The following is an 18662-nucleotide window of genomic DNA, read 5'->3' as shown; positions in this document are numbered from 1 at the left end:
ACCTGGGTGGCCAAACAATGGGACAATGTTGCTTTCACAGATGAGTCTCGATTTAGTCTGGAGAGTGGTTCTCAAGGGATTCGCATCTAGAGGGAATGTGAAACACAGTTTCATGAAACAAACATCACTCAAACCCCTCTTTACGATAACAGATGAATCGGCAAGGTTTAACTGCTGTCAGGTATCATGATGAGCTTTTGGAACTTCATTTGTGGTTGTTGCGAGGTGCTGTGGGCCAAGACTTTGTATTGATCGATGATAATGCTCGCTCATAGAGCAGGTGTGGCCTCCTCACTCTCTTGATTTGAATTCCGTAGAGCATGTCTGGGATGCACTAGGGAGACGGCTTTCATCACATCAGCACCCACCAACAACTCTCCAAGACAGCAAGCAGCTCTGCAGGAAGAATAGGCATTATTGCCTCAACATGAGACTGATGACATAATTCACAGTATACCCCATCATTGTCAGGCCTGTATTGCTGCCAGAGGTGGTCACACCCCATACTGAGCACATTAAGCAGTTGTCAGAATGTGTGTGCAAATCTGTTCAGTTGAGAAAAACGAAGAACATTTTTGTGTACCATTATGCGTGTTGTAGCTGTTTAGGTTCTATATTCTTTACATTGTTTCTACTTTACTATCACCTGTTTATACCGTTTTGTGGCAAAATAAGAGCAATCTTGCAAAATTTACGTTTGTTACTTTAATTTTGGAAACCAGTGTATTAACTTGATCTTGGGTTAACCAGTGTTCAGATACACATATAATATCAGCATCCTGATTGTTACACAAATGTTATAATTCTGAAAGCTGATTTCTAATGCAGCATATATTAATTTGTAGAAAAGTAAGTAGTTTGCTTCTACACTCCTGGAAATGGAAAAAAGAACACATTGACACCGGTGTGTCAGACCCACCATACTTGCTCCGGACACTGCGAGAGGGCTGCATTTGTGCACTGCCGCCGTCAGTGTCAGCCAGTTTGCCGTGGCATACGGAGCTCCATCGCAGTCTTTAACACTGGTAGCATGCCGCGACAGTATGGACGTGAACCGTATGTGCAGTTGACGGACTTTGAGCGAGGGCGTATAGTGGGCATGCGGGAGGCCGGGTGGACGCACCGCCGAATTGCTCAACACGTGGGGCGTGAGGTCTCCACAGTACATCGATGTTGTCGCCAGTAGTCGGCGAAAGGTGCACGTGCCCGTCGACCTGGGACCGGACCGCAGCGACGCACGGATGCACACCAAGACCGTAGGATCCTACGCAGTGCCGTAGGGGACCGCACCGCCACTTCCCAGCAAATTAGGGACACTGTTGCTCCTGGGGTATCGGCGAGGACCATTCGCAACCGTCTCCATGTAGCTGGGCTACGGTCCCGCACACCGGTAGGCCGTCTTCCGCTCACGCCCCAACATCGTGCAGCCCGCCTCCAGTGGTGTCGCGACAGGCGTGAATGGAGGGACGTATGGAGACGTGTCGTCTTCAGCGATGAGAGTCGCTTCTGCCTTGGTGCCAATGATGGTCGTATGCGTGTTTGGCGCCGTGCAGGTGAGCGCCACAATCAGGACTGCATACGACTGAGGCACACAGGGCCAACACCCGGCATCATGGTGTGGGGAGCGATCTCCTACACTGGCCGTACACCACTGGTGATCGTCGAGGGGACACTGAATAGTGCACGGTACATCCAAACCGTCATCGAACCCATCGTTCTACCATTCCTAGACCGGCAAGGGAACTTGCTGTTCCAACAGGACAATGCACGTCCGCATGTATCCCGTGCCACCCAACGTGCTCTAGAAGGTGTAAGCCAACTACCCTGGCCAGCAAGATCTCCGGATCTGTCCCCCATTGAGCATGTTTGGGACTGGATGAAGTGTCGTCTCATGCGGTCTGCACGTCCAGCACGAACGCTGGTCCAACTGAGGCGCCAGGTGGAAATGGCATGGCATGCCGTTCCACAGGACTACATCCAGCATCTCTACGATCGTCTCCATGGGAGAATAGCAGCCTGCATTGCTGCGAAAGGTGGATATACACTGTACTAGTGCCGGCATTGTGCATGCTCTGTTGCCTGTGTCTATGTGCTTGTGGTTCTGTCAGTGTGATCATGTGATGTATCTGACCCCAGGAATGTGTCAATAAAGTTTCCCCTTCCTGGGACAATGAATTCACGGTGTTCTTATTTCAATTTCCAGGAGTGTATTTGTATTCCTCTGGGAGCTATTTATCTCTGTATCTCAGCTACATCTCTGAACACTATTTTGATGGTCATTTATCTTGTGTGGGTAAAGGGAGATACTTTGTTTTGTCAAGTTAGTCATAGAGGGGTTGGTTGTCAGCACATTTGCTGAAAGAGGCAAAGAACTTAATGCATCTATATTTACAATTTTGGTGGCACTGTCTAGGGCGTGACAGTTCATAAAAAGCCTTCACTACAATAACTCACATTGCTGCTTCTGGTAAATGAACAAGTGGTGGCACTATCCTTCCTCTTGGCTGCTGATGTGGTTGTATCAAGTGGTTGCTGCTGCTGGTTCAGTAGCGCATTCTCCATATGGTTCATACCACCCCAGTTCACGGACTGTCTTGGGATCTACTTTTAATTTCTTCACTTATCATCTTTTCTAACATGCACTTTCCTTTACTGTCCAAGTGAAGTCTATGTCTAGTGAAACACACTCTAGCAAATGAGTTGAAATCTATTAATTTAACATTACCCAACATCTTACACATGTTTTTAAGTTTTTCATTTATTCCATGAATTTTGTTGTTTACTGGTGAGGATTCTGGCAGGTCATGTCTGTGGCTGAAGTTTATGATTATGGTATTCGTATTAGTTAGAAGTAATAGAAGTCTCGAGCTCTGTAAACATGTTTTCGGTTCTATTTTTGCACGTGTCATTTGCTCTAGCACAAGTCATTACATTGTCCTGTGTAATATAGTCATTTTTCACAATTTTACTCATCGCTTCTTTGAAATCTGTACCTGGCCTGTCACTGCCAGTGTTTCACTAATGCTTCTAAGTTCTTGAGAGTGTCTTTTCATTTGGTTGCCTCCATGTACATTGATTTTTGTTTCTTTCTTCTTCCCAGTGCATAGTTAATTTTTATTTACACTTTTTGTATGTGTCATTTTTCGTAGAGATATTTGTAGTATCGGTTATGGTATTGTTCATATGTCATGTTTTCATTCTTTTTTCACTTTCTAGTGCAGGAAGAGCAGTTTTATCATTGTTCATTTCTCTGCATTTGTCTTAGAGCTCAAGAACACTTTTAATTTTGTTTTGCACAACATTTAGTGAGACACTATGTGTAGGTTGGCGCCATGTGTTACTGTTCACATCCAAATTGCTCAAACGACAATGATCTTCAATAGGCAGTTGCTTCTCTAAATTTGCACATTTTTCACTCGGAGCATTATATATATTTTTTAAGATGTTGACTTCATTTTGCAATCTTTTTATTAACTTGTCTTTGTCCTTCAAAACCTTTTTAGCTTCTCATTTGCATGTTTTTGTAGTGCACCCCTGACAAGAAAACATGAAATCGTTTGTTATAAATTTTATAGACGCCTCTGATCACTTCTCATGGAACCGAAAACTACACACGGCGCACCGAATGTCTTTTACGGCTCATTTTACATACACATTACACTTATTACCAGTAACAATTTTGTTTTTTTCACGATAGTTCTCACTACGTTAATCTGCCCCATCTTGAATTACTCCAATAATGGACAAGAACAAATAAGAAGAGCTATAATGCCAATCAAAAGTAATAAGAATAAGAATTAAAAATCAAGAACAATTTAAAATCCACAGTAGCCACAGATTTTCACAATATTTTCTTAGTAATGAAACAAAACTAGAAATATTTTTAAGTAACCAAGAGAAAGTAGATAGTAGACAGTGGGAAGGCAAGGTGGAATATTTCTCAACAGTTACCTTTCAAATATGATGGTAAGTTGTGTAGAATGGAAGTAATTTTGACTAAAGTAGACAACTGGCTTTTATTCTTGTTTTGTGTGCTGTCAACGACTCAATGCTTAAAGGAAAACAAAAATTCTTTTGGCCATATGCTCAGCCACTTGTGCACCACCTGCTGCATCTCTTTGTCAGAACAAAATTTCTTTCCTCCCATTACCTTTTTGAGTGGTCCAAACATGTGGCAATAACGTAGTGTAAAGTCTAGTAAGTATGGTGGATGTGGTCAAGTATCAGAGTGTAGGTCATAGGTGATTGCGTGTGTTGCGCAGACAGTATGAGGCCAGTCACTGTCATGTTGCAAAGTGACACCTGCAATCAGAAGTCCACAAGCCCATATTGCTTTGATCTCATTGCAGGCTAAAGCTGATTTTTTTTTTAACGTATTGGAGTGTTATTCACTGGCGAACAGTGTTTCCCCTAGTTGTGTAGTGTTCCAAGACGTTGTCTCATTCATCCCAAAAGAGTGTCAGCAAAATCTCTGCAGATGGCTGTGTCTGGAAGTTTTGATGAGGAATGGCGGTATTCCTTATTTGCTCTCTCTGTTTTTGGCTGATGGTAGTGTACCGTACCCAGGTTTCATCTTCTGTAATGATTCTCATAAAGGAACCATCACCTTCTGCTTCAGAGTGCCGCAAAAGTTCTTCACAGACAGCTTTGAAGTGAGCTGGAGGTGGCACGCTTCTTGCAGACACTTTGTGAAACTTTAAGCATTTCATGAATGATATGATGTTCTGAGCCATGGCTAATGTCCAGATTTGTGGCTATTTTATCTATCTTCACATGGCTGATTTTCCATCACAATGCAGTAGACTGCGGTGTCACAACCCATTGTGCCTGACCCGGGCACTGTGCGTCTGCCACAGAATTCCTGCCATTTCCAAACTTTCTACTCCCTCGCACACTTGCTGCAGTGATAGGCATGCATCACCATACTGAAGCTTCACTTGGTGATGGATTTCAATAGGTTTGTACTTCCAGTGCTCAGAAAATGTATGACAGAACACTGTTCTTCCTTGGTGCATGTTGCAAGTGGGGCAGCCATTTTGAACTGGTAGTGGGGTTGTTAATTAAAGTTTTAAAATTTTCATTTGACTCCCATATTGTACTTCTTTACTACTAATTCTATTCACAACACATATGCAGACAATATATTTGGACACTGTGGCAGTGAATGTACCTGCAACATTATATCATTATATGACACATAGTTCAGAGATATGACACAATAGACATTGAGATGCATGAAAAACCAGCTTTTCTTGAAATAGGGTGCAAATTACCCTGCCTATACTCATCCAGTGTTTGATAAGGAGAGCACTTAACAACTTCCAACAAACTTTAAACCTAATTTCAAACATTGCCTAAAGTTTTCCTCTCTTACAGCCTCAGAAAATAATGAAAGGAAAATGGTTAGTCACTAAATAAATGTTCATTGCTTGTGTAATAGAACTTTGGCATCATGCCAAGGTTGACCATCTGTAACACTAGATATTTAACATATTAACTTATTTGTAAAGTGATCAGATGTTTGAAACTGTTTTATATATGGGAGTTCGATTCTTTAAAGACTCACAGATATCGTATATTAGAGAAGTACAGCATGTTTGTATGTAGCCACTCAAGAACTATTGAAAATGAATGAGCTGACACCATATAAAACTTAACCACATTTGGATAAATATTCATTGATGATAAAACTATAAAAAGCCAAGAATGTGCTGATCACAGAATTCCAAACAACTGGATTATTTTTAAAAAACTGTATAAACAAAATTATTCTGCATAAGTTGACATTTCAGGTAGGTTATTACACAATATTGTACCAATATAAAACACAAAATTTCATTGATGTCAGCGTCATCTCTGCACTAGGTCAAGAAATGTTCCTTTGTACTGTTAAATATCATAAATTATGGTTGCACATTTCTTAGAACTGAATGAAGTGCATGGATGATTAGTGTATTGATGGCAACAATAAATTTCTGATGTTGAGGGCTGTAGGATGTAAAGAACGGGAGAAGCAGATGATTGAAACGTTGGCCAATTGATTAAATCAAATCAAAGCTGACAAATAGTTGTTGCAGCAAGGGTGTATCCATTCATACTACTTAATTTCAGACATTCACACTACTTAATTTCAGATCATCAGGAACTAAGAATGGAGAAACAGTCAGGTTTATAGGGATATAAAATAAAGGGAAGACCTTATTGAGGACCATGCTTGCTTTGAGAGCCTACAGGCCAATGTATGCAATCTGGAAGATGACAAAGGTGGTTTGGCAAACAAAAGAAAAATAGCAGTATGCACAAGGTGAAAATATTGGGTGAGGAGACTAAAAAGATAAGAAGTAAAAAGATGTCAAAATGAAAAATAAAGCAAAAAATGAGAAGCTAAACAAATAAGTAACATGTTATATAAATTGAAGGTGGAAGGGAGAGAGAGAAAACAAAGGGAAGGAATTATTGATGTCAGCTGCATCAAGGATTTATGCGGAATCTTGCGTACTGAGAAACTGCATTTACCACTACACCATCCAGACACAGTGTTTATCGTAATTGCATGGACTGTCTCTGCACGCCTCCTGGCCAACCCACATTCCCACAGAGTGCCACCTATCATCAGCCCCATCCATGTTCTCCATGCTCCCTACTTTAAGATTCCCACAGGAGAATGAACGTAACTGTGCATCCACTGTGAAGATTGTGGATTCATGGCCCCTGAAGGCAAATCAGGTGTCTGTTCTTTTGGACATGTCCGTTTTGTCCAAAAGAACAGACACTACACATTTGTAGAAAAGTAAATGACTGGATATTTTAGCACACTCCTAAAGACAAGGGGTGAGGGGAGCAAGATTGATACTGAAACAGATGGAAAAATTATTGTTTATAACAGAAGGATGTGTAATAAAATCAATAGTAACAACAATTATGGAAAGGGTAGATTGCTTTGCACACAGACATAACAAAAAGATTGTTATGCATTAAGCTTTTGGCCAAAGCCTTCATCAGAAAAGGGAAACATGCATGCATTCATTCAAGCAAGCACACCTCACACAAGTGACTGCTCTCTCTGGCTGCTCAGGCCAGATTGAAACTAAAACATGTAGACTGGAAGCAACAACACATAGTGGAGTGGGAAAGGGGGAGGCATAGAAAGGAATGGGTGGGGGAAGAGGAAACAATGTTGCATGGCAGAGCATGCAGGGACTAGAGGTGGCAGTCAAAGCTACCTGGTGCAGCACTGGGAGACTGTGGGGGAGGGAGGGAAGGGAAAAAAGAGAGCAGACCATTAAATGAGGCGTGTTATATACAGTTGCATGTTGTGCAACAGGGTGGTCCACTTTGCTCTTGGCCACAATTTGGCAGTGGCCATTCATCCTGGTGGATAGCTGCTCAGTAGGCATGGTGCAGTAAAAAAGTTGAGTAATCTTTGCCCAACTTTTTGCACTGTTATGGCTACCAGCCAGCTGTCCACCAGGATGAATGACCACTGCCAAACGGTGACCAAGAGCAAATTGGACCATGCTGTTGCACAGCAAGCAGCTGAACGTAACACGCTTGATTTCAATGGCTGCTTCACACCCTGAGCCATCTGGATCCTCCCCTCCACCACCAGTTTTTCTGAACTGCACAGATAGGAGTTATCCTTACAACACATTCTCTGTTCCTGTAATTATCCCTGCCCTCAACGTACAGTAACATAGTGTCCTCACACCATCCTCCCAACAGTTTCGAGCCCGTCTGTCCTATCATCTCCTCCCCATTCTTACCTCCCACTCTTTTTGTTTGCCACCCTCTGCCAACTCACCCACCCATCTTCCCCCCCCCCCCCCCCCCTCGCCCCCCGCCCACCTCTTCTTTTTCGCTCCTCTTTTCCTCACCTCCCTGCCCCACAACCTCCAGTTGCTGCACCTGTTGGAATTCTAGCCCCTGCACACTCTGACAGACAGTTTTCCTCTCTCACCCACCAATTCATGAGTACCCCTTCTGTTCCCCTCCCCCAACTGACTGTTGCTTACAGCCCATGTGATAGATGCATTCTGGCCTGAGCTGCTCGAGTTGGCAGTCATGTGTGTGTTGTGTGTGCTTGCTTGTGTGCATGAAGGCTGTGGCCAAAAGCTTTGTGTAAGTGTCTTTTAATTGTGCCTGTCTGCTGTGTGTCTTTTTTATGGTAAGAAGCAATCTATCTATTCGTACATTGTTGATATTCCTACCTGGAGGCTCCATTGTTTGGTATGATGAATCTTCAGTTATGATGTAGATTCTTATCTAACCAGTCTCATTTAGATTTTATTTGTGTGCGGTTGTCCAATCAGAAGAAAAGGGATGTGGCATGACATGGTTTAAAGTGAGGGCAAGATAGGTGAATAAATATGGCTCTCAAATGCAGTGATAAAACATGGAACACTACCATTAGTAGGTGGGTGAGTGTAGAATGTGTGCATGTTTTCTAAAAAAACATCTTATGTAGTCTAATATTGCCTTGAAAGAGAGCGTGAATTTATTGCAATTAAAAAGTGGAAGCACAAAAGCAGTTTGGAAAAGGTGACAGCCAGGGTGGGAAGAGGAACGTAATGACAAATCAGAAGCTGTAGGTGTGACAAGTTTTGTGATAAAACAGGGTAGTAGGAAAGGAATTTCAAAGGATGGAGATTAGCAGAGGTGGGAATAGAGGATGTGCTGAACAATTCCATCTGTATTTGACAATTTCAAAATACTTTCAACAATTACTTAAGAGTGAGTGTCACAGTTGAGTAATAATTAAGTGGGGATTTCACACCAGTAAAGCATTTTAGATTAATGACACTTTTTTAATTTATATGTATGATTTTTTTTTCGTTTTTATAGGTGTTACTGGAACTTCTGACAAGCCTGTCACCCTATGATGAAAACAGAGAAGGTTGTGACTTGGTAAGACTATGTTTGTTATTCCTTTTTCCTTCATATTTAGAACCTCAAACTTTGTAAAAATGTGTATATGGCAGCAAGTCAGGAACAACCAGCCAGTGTAGGAAGGATAATAAATGAAAATAATCTTACTTTGAAATTATAACAGCAAAGAGATTAGTCATTCAGTGAGGGAGGTATTCCACAACTTAAATAATCAAGTAAGGATTCATCTATCAAACCGCCCATTATTTTACCAACAAGTGTGTAGATGTCATAAGTTTCGGGAAATCTTCAGTGCCAAAGCTTGACACCTGAAATAATATACTGAAGTAATTTATTCGTACAAGTAGGTTCTAGTTTCCCGTGGCTGAGGTCTGCTCAGATGCAGATATTCACAGTAATCCAAACTGTTACCTTTCAAATAAAAGCATGTGTTGCTGTGGATATCAGTGGGTTATCTGTGAGGATCTGCAATAGTATTTGTTTTGTAGTTAAAAATTAAGGGAATGTATCAACCTTATTATACATTTTTCGTAAAATTGCGTTACTCGGGGTCAATCAATAATGTTGCATGTATTAGCACTGCACATCTGTTATAATGTTTTTTATTTATTTATTCTTCATAATGACAGCCTATTATCTGAAAAGCTAACACGAATTGTTTACAGACGAATGGAAAAAATGCTAGAAGCCGACCTTGAGGAAGATCAGTTTGGATTCCGTAGAAATGCTGGACATGTGAGGCAATACTGACCATACGACTTACCTTAGAAGATAGATTAAGGAAAGGCAAACCTACATTTTTAGCATTTTTAGACATAGAGAAAGCTTTTGACAATGTTAACTGGAATACTCTCTTTCAAATTCTGAAGGTGGCAGGGGTCAAATACAGGGAGCGAAAGGCTATCTACTATTTGTATAGGAACCAGATGACAGTTATAAAGGTGGAGGGGCATGAAAGGGAAGCAGTGGTTGGGAAGGGAGTGAGACAGGATTGTAGCCTACCCCTGATGTTATTCAATTGAATATTGATAAAGCAGTAAAGGAAATAAGAGAAAAATTTGGAGTGGGAATTAAAATCCATGGAGAAGAAATAAAAACTATTGAAGTTTGCCGATGACATTGTAATTCTGTCAGAGACAGCAAAGGACTTGGAAGAGCAGTTGAACGGAATGGACAGTGTCTTGAAAGGAGGATATAAGAAGAACATGAACAAAAGAGAAATGAGGCCAATGGAATGTAGTTAAATTAAATTGGGTGATGTTGAGGGCATTAGATTAGGAAATGAGATACTTAAAGTAGCAGATGAGTTTTGCTATTTGGGAAGCAAAATAATTGATGATGGTCGAAGTAGAGAGGATATAAAATGTAGACTGACAATGGCAAGGAAAGTGTTTCTGAAGAAGAGAAATTTGTTAACATCGAGTGTCGATTTCAGTGTCGGGAAGGCTTTTCTGAAAGTATTTCTATGGAATGTAGCCATGTGTGGAAGTGAAACATGGACGATAAATAGTTTAGACAAGAAGAGAATAGAAGCTTTTAGAATGTGGTGCTACAGAGTAATGCTGAATATTAGATGAGTAGATCATATAACTAATGAGGAGGTACTGAGTAGAATTTGGGAGAAGAGGAATTTGTGGCACAACTTGACAAGAAGAGGGGATCGGTTGGTAGGACATGTTCTGAGGCATCAAGGGATCACCAATTTATTATTGGAGGCCAGTGTGGAGGGTAAAAATTGTAGAGGGAGACAAAGAGATGACTACACTAAGCAGATTCAGAAGGATGTAGGTTGCAGTAGTTGGCTTGCACAGGATAGAGTAGCACGGAGAGCTGCATCAAACCAGTCTCTGGACAGAAGACCACAACAACAACATATGAAACGCTAAAATAGGCCATAAAAATCATATTTCCTTGGTTAGTAATAAATTATGTATTAACTCTATATTTCTGATTCTTAATTTTTAAAATAAAACTACTTCTACTACTATAAAACTAAAATGAAAACTTTAAACATTTACCCAACTACTAATAATATCGAAAGCTGTTGTAGTGTTAGCTGGAAACTTGAATTCTGTGGGCCCAGGTAAAGCAGAAGTCTGTTTTCGTTCTTGCGTTCTATCTATGACCAGTTTAGCAGTACCCAATGGAGCTGCACCTAGTGACTGCTGGTTGCCACGACCTTATCTTTCATGCAGTCTGTGAAACATGTTCTGGATGACAACTGTAGCCACCGGGTACCTGAGAAGTGTGAGTTGCCACATTTATGCTGACTTCAGTTACACTTTGTAGTAATTGAATGATCATGTAATGATTGCATTTAAGAAAACATTAGTAATAGTGCTTTAATAAAATGCACACCATGGGCATAAGTTCATGTAAGATGAAACAAGATTATTTCCCACTATTGTGAGATGCCGAATTGAAATAGTTGATTTGGAAGGTATTTGCTTTTGTACTTGATAGTAATGAGAAAATTGAAGAAATAGTGGCTTGTTTTGCATGTAAAAAGTGCATTCTTTCACTGGACACATCTACATCTTTGTGCTTACTCTGCTATTCACAATTAAGTGCCTGGCAGAGGGTTCAGTGAACCACCTTCAAGCTGTCTCTCTACCGTTCCGCTCTCGAACAGCATGCAGGAAAAACGAGCACTTAAATTTTTCTGTGCGAGCCCTGATTTCTCTTATTTTATCGTGATTATCATTTCTCCCTATGTAGGTGGGTGCCAACAGAATGTTTTCACAATCGGAGGAGAAAACTGGTGATTGAAATTTAATGAGAAGATCCCATCGCAATCAAAAACGCCTTTGTTTTAATGTTTTCCACTGCAATTCACGTATTGTGTCTGTGGCACTGTCTCCCCTATTTTGTGATAACACAAAATGAGCTGTACTTTTTTGATGTCATCCGTCAGTCCTATCTGATGGAGATCCCGCACCGCACAGCAATACTCCAGAATAGGGCGGACAAGTGTAGTGTAAGCTGGGACTTCAGATATGTTAAACAATGATTTCTTGAAACACCACAGTGCCTTATTGATGTGGGTGCTATGTATAGTGCAGTGAGTATCAAAGAATTGCTATCTCATCCAACAAACATTTTGAGAAAGTTAAAGGAAACTGCCAATCATATGTTCTAGAGAAGTGAGGAATATTTTAGGTGCGTAGAAGAGGCATTAATAGTTGATCTGTGTAGTGATTAATATTGCAAAATAAACTACATGGGAGTGATTGAATATCACCTTAACAATGAAGAATGGAAACTTAGCGTTGTGCACCACAGGTTTAAGTGAGATTAAAAAAAATTGAAGACAACATCAAACATTTACTGATAAAGATATTATGGTTGTTCAGTTTATTCAGCACAATGCAAAAGATGGTGTATGTTGCTGACAGAGGTCCAAACGCTGCAGCAGCACATAATCAGTATAAGAGTCACTCATGCTCAGCACACATTCTCAATACTATGTTGGAGCACACAAGTGTGGGAGATACCAATCATAAGAAGAATAATGAAAAGCGATAAATAAACTTTTCTCAAGCTGTCACAACCCTTTTAAATATTTGTGACCTTCAGAACTGCCCGCAGAAGTCGTCGAAAAGTAATTTGAATACACCTTGAGAAGCAAACTAGACATGTTTGAATCAATTAAATTGCAGTGGTTTGAAGTTTTAGCAATTTGGCCCAAGATAAATCAAGACATTTTAATTGATTCTGTTGAAAAAAATAAATTAGGATGTAATAAGCTTTCTGACATTTAAAAACGCGACATTTGCAGTATTCTTTACCATTCGAAACAAGAACATTTAACTTCAAAATCAGATTTGTGAAATATTATGAGACTAAATAATGATGATCTGTTAAGTGCTACTTCCTCTTTTCATATGTATGACAGTAGACACTTGTTCTGAAACAGGCTGTTCCAGTGTAAGGAGCATTGTTGCTCTCTCTGAATAATAAAGTGGAGCATTGTCACATGCTGTAAACAACCAAATGGGCCAACACAATGGACAGCAGCACTGTCACCTATGCATTACGATTGCCGATCTCGTGCTCATAGTACCCACACCACACCATATCCAAGCCACTCTAGAGAGCTCCTGCTCCTTGACACTCACTATATGTTACTTAGCCACCATATCAATAAGGAACCACACCTTGTCGAGAAATCCAATTCCACTTGCAACTTAGGGAGATAAAAGGATTTTGTTGGCAACAAAATGTTCAAATATGTGTGAAATTTTATGGGACTTAAATGCTAAGGTCATCAGTCCCTAAGCTTACACACTACTTAACCTAAATTATCCTAAGGACAAACACACACACACCCATGCCCGAGGGAGGACTCGAACCTCCGCCGGGACCAGCCGCACGGTCCATGACTGCAGCGCCTTAGACCGCTCGGCTAATCCCATGCAGCTTTGTTGACAACTGATGAGCTTTTTTGTCATGGCTACATTCAAATATTGGCATATATGGAACTTGCGAGTGCAGGTAAGGGTCATGTGGATGTGGACATCATTTTTCGTCACCCTTTTTTGTAAAGTAGTACCACCAGTCCTATTGGAGTTCTGTATATACACTATGTGTATTCAAAAGTATCTGGGCTCCTGGCTGAAAATGACTCACTAGTTCATGGCGCCCTCTATTGGTAATGCTGGAATTCAGTATGGTGTTGGCCCATCCATAGTCTTGATGGCAGCTTCCACTCTCACAAGACATATGTGGTGCTGGAAGGTTTCTTGGGGAATGGCAGTCCATTCTTCACACGCTGGCAGATGACGTTCACCAGGCATTCGGCATACCCACACCGTACCATCAGATTGCCACATTGTGTACCGTGATTTGTCACTCCACACAACATTTTTCCACTGTTCAATCATTCAAAGCTTACTCTCTTTACACCAAGCGAGGTGTCGTTTGGCATTTACTGGTGTGATGTGTGGCTTATGAGCAGCATCTCGACCATGAAATCCAAGTTTTCTCATCTCCCACCTAACTGTCATAGTACTTGCAATGGATCCTGATGCAGTTTGGAATTCCTGTGTGATGATCTGGATAGATGTCTGCCTATTACACATTACGACCCTCTTCAACTGTCGGTGGTCTCTGTCAGTCAACAGACGAGGTCGACCTGTACACTTTTGTGCTGTACGTGTCCCTTCATGTTTCCACTTCACTATCACATCAGAAACAGTGGACATAGGGGTGTTTAGGAGTGTGGAAATCTTGCCCACAGATGTATGACACAAGTGACACCCAATTACCTGACTACGTTCAAAGTCTGTGAGTTCCGCTGAGTGCCCCATTCTACTCTCTCATGATGTCTAATGACTACTGAGGTCACTAATATGGAGTATCTGGCAGTAGGTGGCAGCACAATGCACCTAATATGAAAAAAACGTATGTTTTTGAGGGTGTCCAGATACTTTTGATCACATAGTGTAGCATTATGAAAACAGAAATCCAAAGCATAAACATAAAAGAAATATCATTTACATTACAAACAAAGGTATTTTTCCATGTACCAAAGTGAGCATGAAACTATTTCTGTATCATTGTAACACACTGTTCCAGAGAATAAAAACCATGACTTTTGTCATAGCCTTTACATTTTACTGTTGAAAAGGAGAAAAAAGCCTTTTGCCATGCTCTACAATATCATAATTTTGCATTTTTATTTCCAACTGACCACATCTGCCAGTGGTTAATGTCACTGTGTTTGGTATGGAAGGACCCGGGTTCAATTCCAAGTGCCCCCTCAGATGTTTTTCTGAGGTAGAGAGGTTTGGAAAGAGATCCATTCAACCTCATGAGAACAAATAATCAGGAACTGCACGAATAAAAAACCAGCAGCATCAACAGGATTCATATACTGGCAATAATGAATGAAATTTTGATGACATGCTGATCCCAGGTCCCACGATCATAGATCATACCTCGTACTGCCTTGAAGGCAGTAGTCAGCCAGTCAGAACAGGTCAAGGCCTAATTTATGAGTGGTGTTTACATTACAACCAATAATTCAACTTCCATCAGTGCCTTATACAGTGATCGAAAGTGGCTCTTACAAGACTAACATGTCTGTTGTTAGTTAGTTACCATAAAGTAGACCAACTCTTACAGAAACTAGAGCCTTTTCCCCCTCCCCCATTTACCTTTCGAAATTTTGGTCACTTCGGTCAAAAATATGCACTGGAAAAAAAAACATTATTTTGAATCCATTTTCCATTAATACACCATTTGTGGAAAATACCAGAACTATTGCTTTACACGTTTAAAAGAAATAAGGAAGAAATTGATCATGAACATTCAGAAATGATGTTCTCAAAAATTGTTAAACCACATGTGTTCGACACAGTGGGAATGAAAATTATAATGTACCATCGAAAATAGTGGCAGGTGTGAGTGAACAGCTGGTGAGCTGCGTGTGCTTCATTAATCATCTACATAATAATACACTAAAGCGAAAATGCAGGACACACAAAGAAGTTCATGTTTCCTACTAAATATTCTTTATCAGTGACAACGTAAATCTATATCATTTATATACCAAATGGATATTCTGTCTTTCGTAACTTAGGTAGAATATAATCTTTACTCATGAATTTGATAGTGCATATATGTAGTTTCATTTTTTACTTAGCTATTATGTAAATTGCTTGTAAGTTTAAGATAGTGAATATTCACAGTAATTTCCTATGTTATAACAGTAATTAGTAAGTCAATTAAAAAAATACTTAAATTCTCATTCACTTGGATATTTCTCTTAGCAGTCTACACCATTTTTTTTCTCTTCAGGTAACACATGTTGATGACATTTGTGAAGGATCCATTGAACCACTTCTTGATACCAAGGCTGGTAGTTGGACAGCAGAAAATGGACAGAAGATATGTGAAGAACTTTATGTTATTGCCATTAAATGCCTGGAAGAAAAAAGATTGAGGCCAAGTATGGATTATATAGTGAATACACTAGAGAATACTGCTGAAAAATGTGGTTTTTTGTAGAGGCAAATTGTATATATTAATTAAATTTTATTTTCAAAATGTTCAGCTGAATTATTGTGTTAAATTTCACATTTGTCCAAGTACAGCTTCCTATCTTGTATGTGCAGTGATATGACTTCAGGTGTAATAAGATCAGCATTATTTATTTTCTGTATCAAGCAATTAGCAGGCAGTAATTCTAATTCAAGGAAGAGTGGGGTTTGAATCTCAGCCTGTGTGGTACATTTTTTGCAGCTTCTCTAAATCATGTGAGTTGATGACCATAGTCATTTCCCTCCCCATCCTTCTACAGACCAAGCTTATGCTCAACCTCTAATGATTACTGTAAATGATGGGACTTTAAAGTATAATCTTCCTCCCTTTCCTTAATTTAGCAGGCAGCATTGGTCCATTTGCAGATGATGTGATGTGAACATATGCAGCAGCAGAACAGTTTCTTGTGACAACGGTAATTCTCAGTTGGCAGTCACAGAATGAAATGTTTTTGTTAATGCACCAACAATGCCAGAACAAAGTATTATGGTTCAACAATTATCTGTGTAATATTGAGTTGGTTTGTAAAGAGCATAATGTGGTTTCCAAATTTAATTCTTTGTATCATAGACTCACCATATTAGCATGCACTATTACAGCAACCAGTTGAAGAATGGTTCTACCTTCTAAACAGACTACAGCCCAATTGTTTCAATGAATTACATCAAAATCTATGTGGTTGTCATTGTAAGGAAAGACTGATAAATAATATTGGATGCATTGGCAGAGGTACTGAATATTTACTACAATATTTCATTCACTAGTTTTTGTACTGTCACTAGTATGTGATACGTGGGTGCCATGATTGCTAATAAAAAAGCAGGTACAAATGGAACTTCAGTGACTTACATTGAAGCATGGTGAGGGTTCTTCTGGTCTTTGATTGCAGATAATTATGGGGGACATTTTAAAAATCACCCATTAGCAATCAGGCATGACCTGTGAGGGACATAGTGACCATTAAAATGTAATATTCACATAAAACTGCCTGCCACATGTCATTCACAATTTGACTTACTGTAATGAGTTTCAGTAGCCAGATGTGGGTATCATAATGTCTGTGAAGATTACATTATTTAGCAACATCAGACAAAGTTTATCACTAACAGTCAGCTTCCAGTCACTGCCCTGGTGGTAACACATTTGGGGGTTAAAGGTACTGCTTCCTACCACAATCAAACATAAAGTGTCTTGTAAAAGCAAACAGTGGAAAATCTAGGATGGAATACAACATTATTATGAAAAGGATAGTTACTATTCACCATATAGCATAGATGCTGAGTCGCAGAAAGGTGCAACAAAAGGACTGTCGGAAAGTTAGTGTTCGGCCAACAAGCTGTTGTCAAAAGTAGACAATAGAAACACATGCGCGCGCGCCCACACACACACACACACACACACACACACACACACACACACACACACACACACACACACACACACACACGACCACAGTCTATGGCAGCTGGAGACAGACTACGAGCAGCAGTGCATTATGAGAGAGAGAGAGAGGCAACTGGATGGGGGTAAGGAGGAGGCTGGAGCAGGGAGGGGAGCGATAGCAGGGTAGGGAAGGAGCAAGGAGACATGACAGTGGAAAAAATGTGTGAACGATCATGGATCCTTGCTCCTGCCATTTGCATCAATACAGAAAAGTTTCCTTATACCTAGCCAGAACCCAGTCCCCCATACTGTACCTGTCTTGCTGCTTGGTTCATGTAATCCCCCCAAATGGCCTTACCATCAAATATCCATCTCTGGTTGCACCCTTCCCTCCACAGTGACCTCCATTTGTTCAGATTCCACCTATCCTTAGCCCTACTAACATTGCCCTGCAGCCACGCAGCTAGAGACGCGATGTCACAGATTTTACGGCCCCTCCTGCTGGTGGTACGAGTCCTCCCTCGGGCATGGCTGTGTGTGTTGTTCTTAGCATAAGTTAGTTTAAGTAGTGTGCAAGTCTAGGGACTGACGGCCTCAGCAGTTTGGACCCTTTCACACATACACATACATACATACACACACACACACACACACACACACACACAAACACACACACATTGTCCTGCAAAACGATATCACTCAGGCCCAAACCACCTCCTTGCAACACCTCCTCCCCATCCATAAAATTCTCCTGCTATGCATTAAAAGAAATTGAAACTCTTGCCCTCCAGCAACTAGAGCAACATGCACAATGTCACTTCAAAAAACTCTCAACCTGCTCACTACCTACTCCTGCCTGGACACCTTTACAATAAACTCCAAACCTCCCCCACATCCCCTCATAGCTGACAAACCATGTTTCACAGACCTGCTACATTTACCTCACTGTCCAAAACTCCCTCCGACCACCACACATAATCCACAACCTAAATAGACATGAAACACAGTCATGAACTTTCCCTCCAAAAGCCTTAGCCCTGCAGAAGTATCAGTCCTTTCCAAAGGCCTCAGCTTTTGCCCGACTCCCAAAATCAGTCGTGTAGGACTTGTTAAAGATCTTCTCTCCTTCTCCCGGTCTCTACAGTGGAAACACTTTTTTTACTACCAACACTAACAGTCAGACTCAACCAAAGATCAATGTACGAGGTGCATTCAAGTTCTAAGGCCTCCGATTTTTTTTCTAATTAACTACTCACCCGAAATCGATGAAACTGGCGTTACTTCTCAACGTAATCGCCCTGCAGACGTACATATTTTTCACAACGCTGACGCCATGATTCCATGGCAGT

At 40.6% G+C, this 18662-nt stretch overlaps 1 protein-coding gene across 4 annotated transcripts in view; it reads left to right on the top strand.

The window, feature by feature from the left end:
* The window catches only part of LOC124595025 (interleukin-1 receptor-associated kinase 4-like), a 126589-nt gene extending 110652 nt beyond the window's left edge, over positions 1–15937 (top strand). For all 4 annotated transcript variants that reach the window (XM_047133582.1, XM_047133584.1, XM_047133583.1 and 1 more), the window contains exons 9-10: positions 8842–8904; positions 15688–15937. In XM_047133582.1, coding sequence (XP_046989538.1) covers positions 8842–8904; positions 15688–15897 — 273 coding nt within the window. In that variant the 3' untranslated portion in view covers positions 15898–15937. The remainder of the gene's footprint in view (positions 1–8841; positions 8905–15687) is intronic.
* Positions 15938–18662: the final 2725 nt, after the last annotated feature.

This window comes from Schistocerca americana, chromosome 2, assembly GCF_021461395.2.
Source record: "Schistocerca americana isolate TAMUIC-IGC-003095 chromosome 2, iqSchAmer2.1, whole genome shotgun sequence".
NCBI classification, from domain to species: Eukaryota; Metazoa; Arthropoda; class Insecta; order Orthoptera; family Acrididae; genus Schistocerca; species Schistocerca americana.
This window is presented reverse-complemented; position numbering and strand designations above follow the sequence as displayed.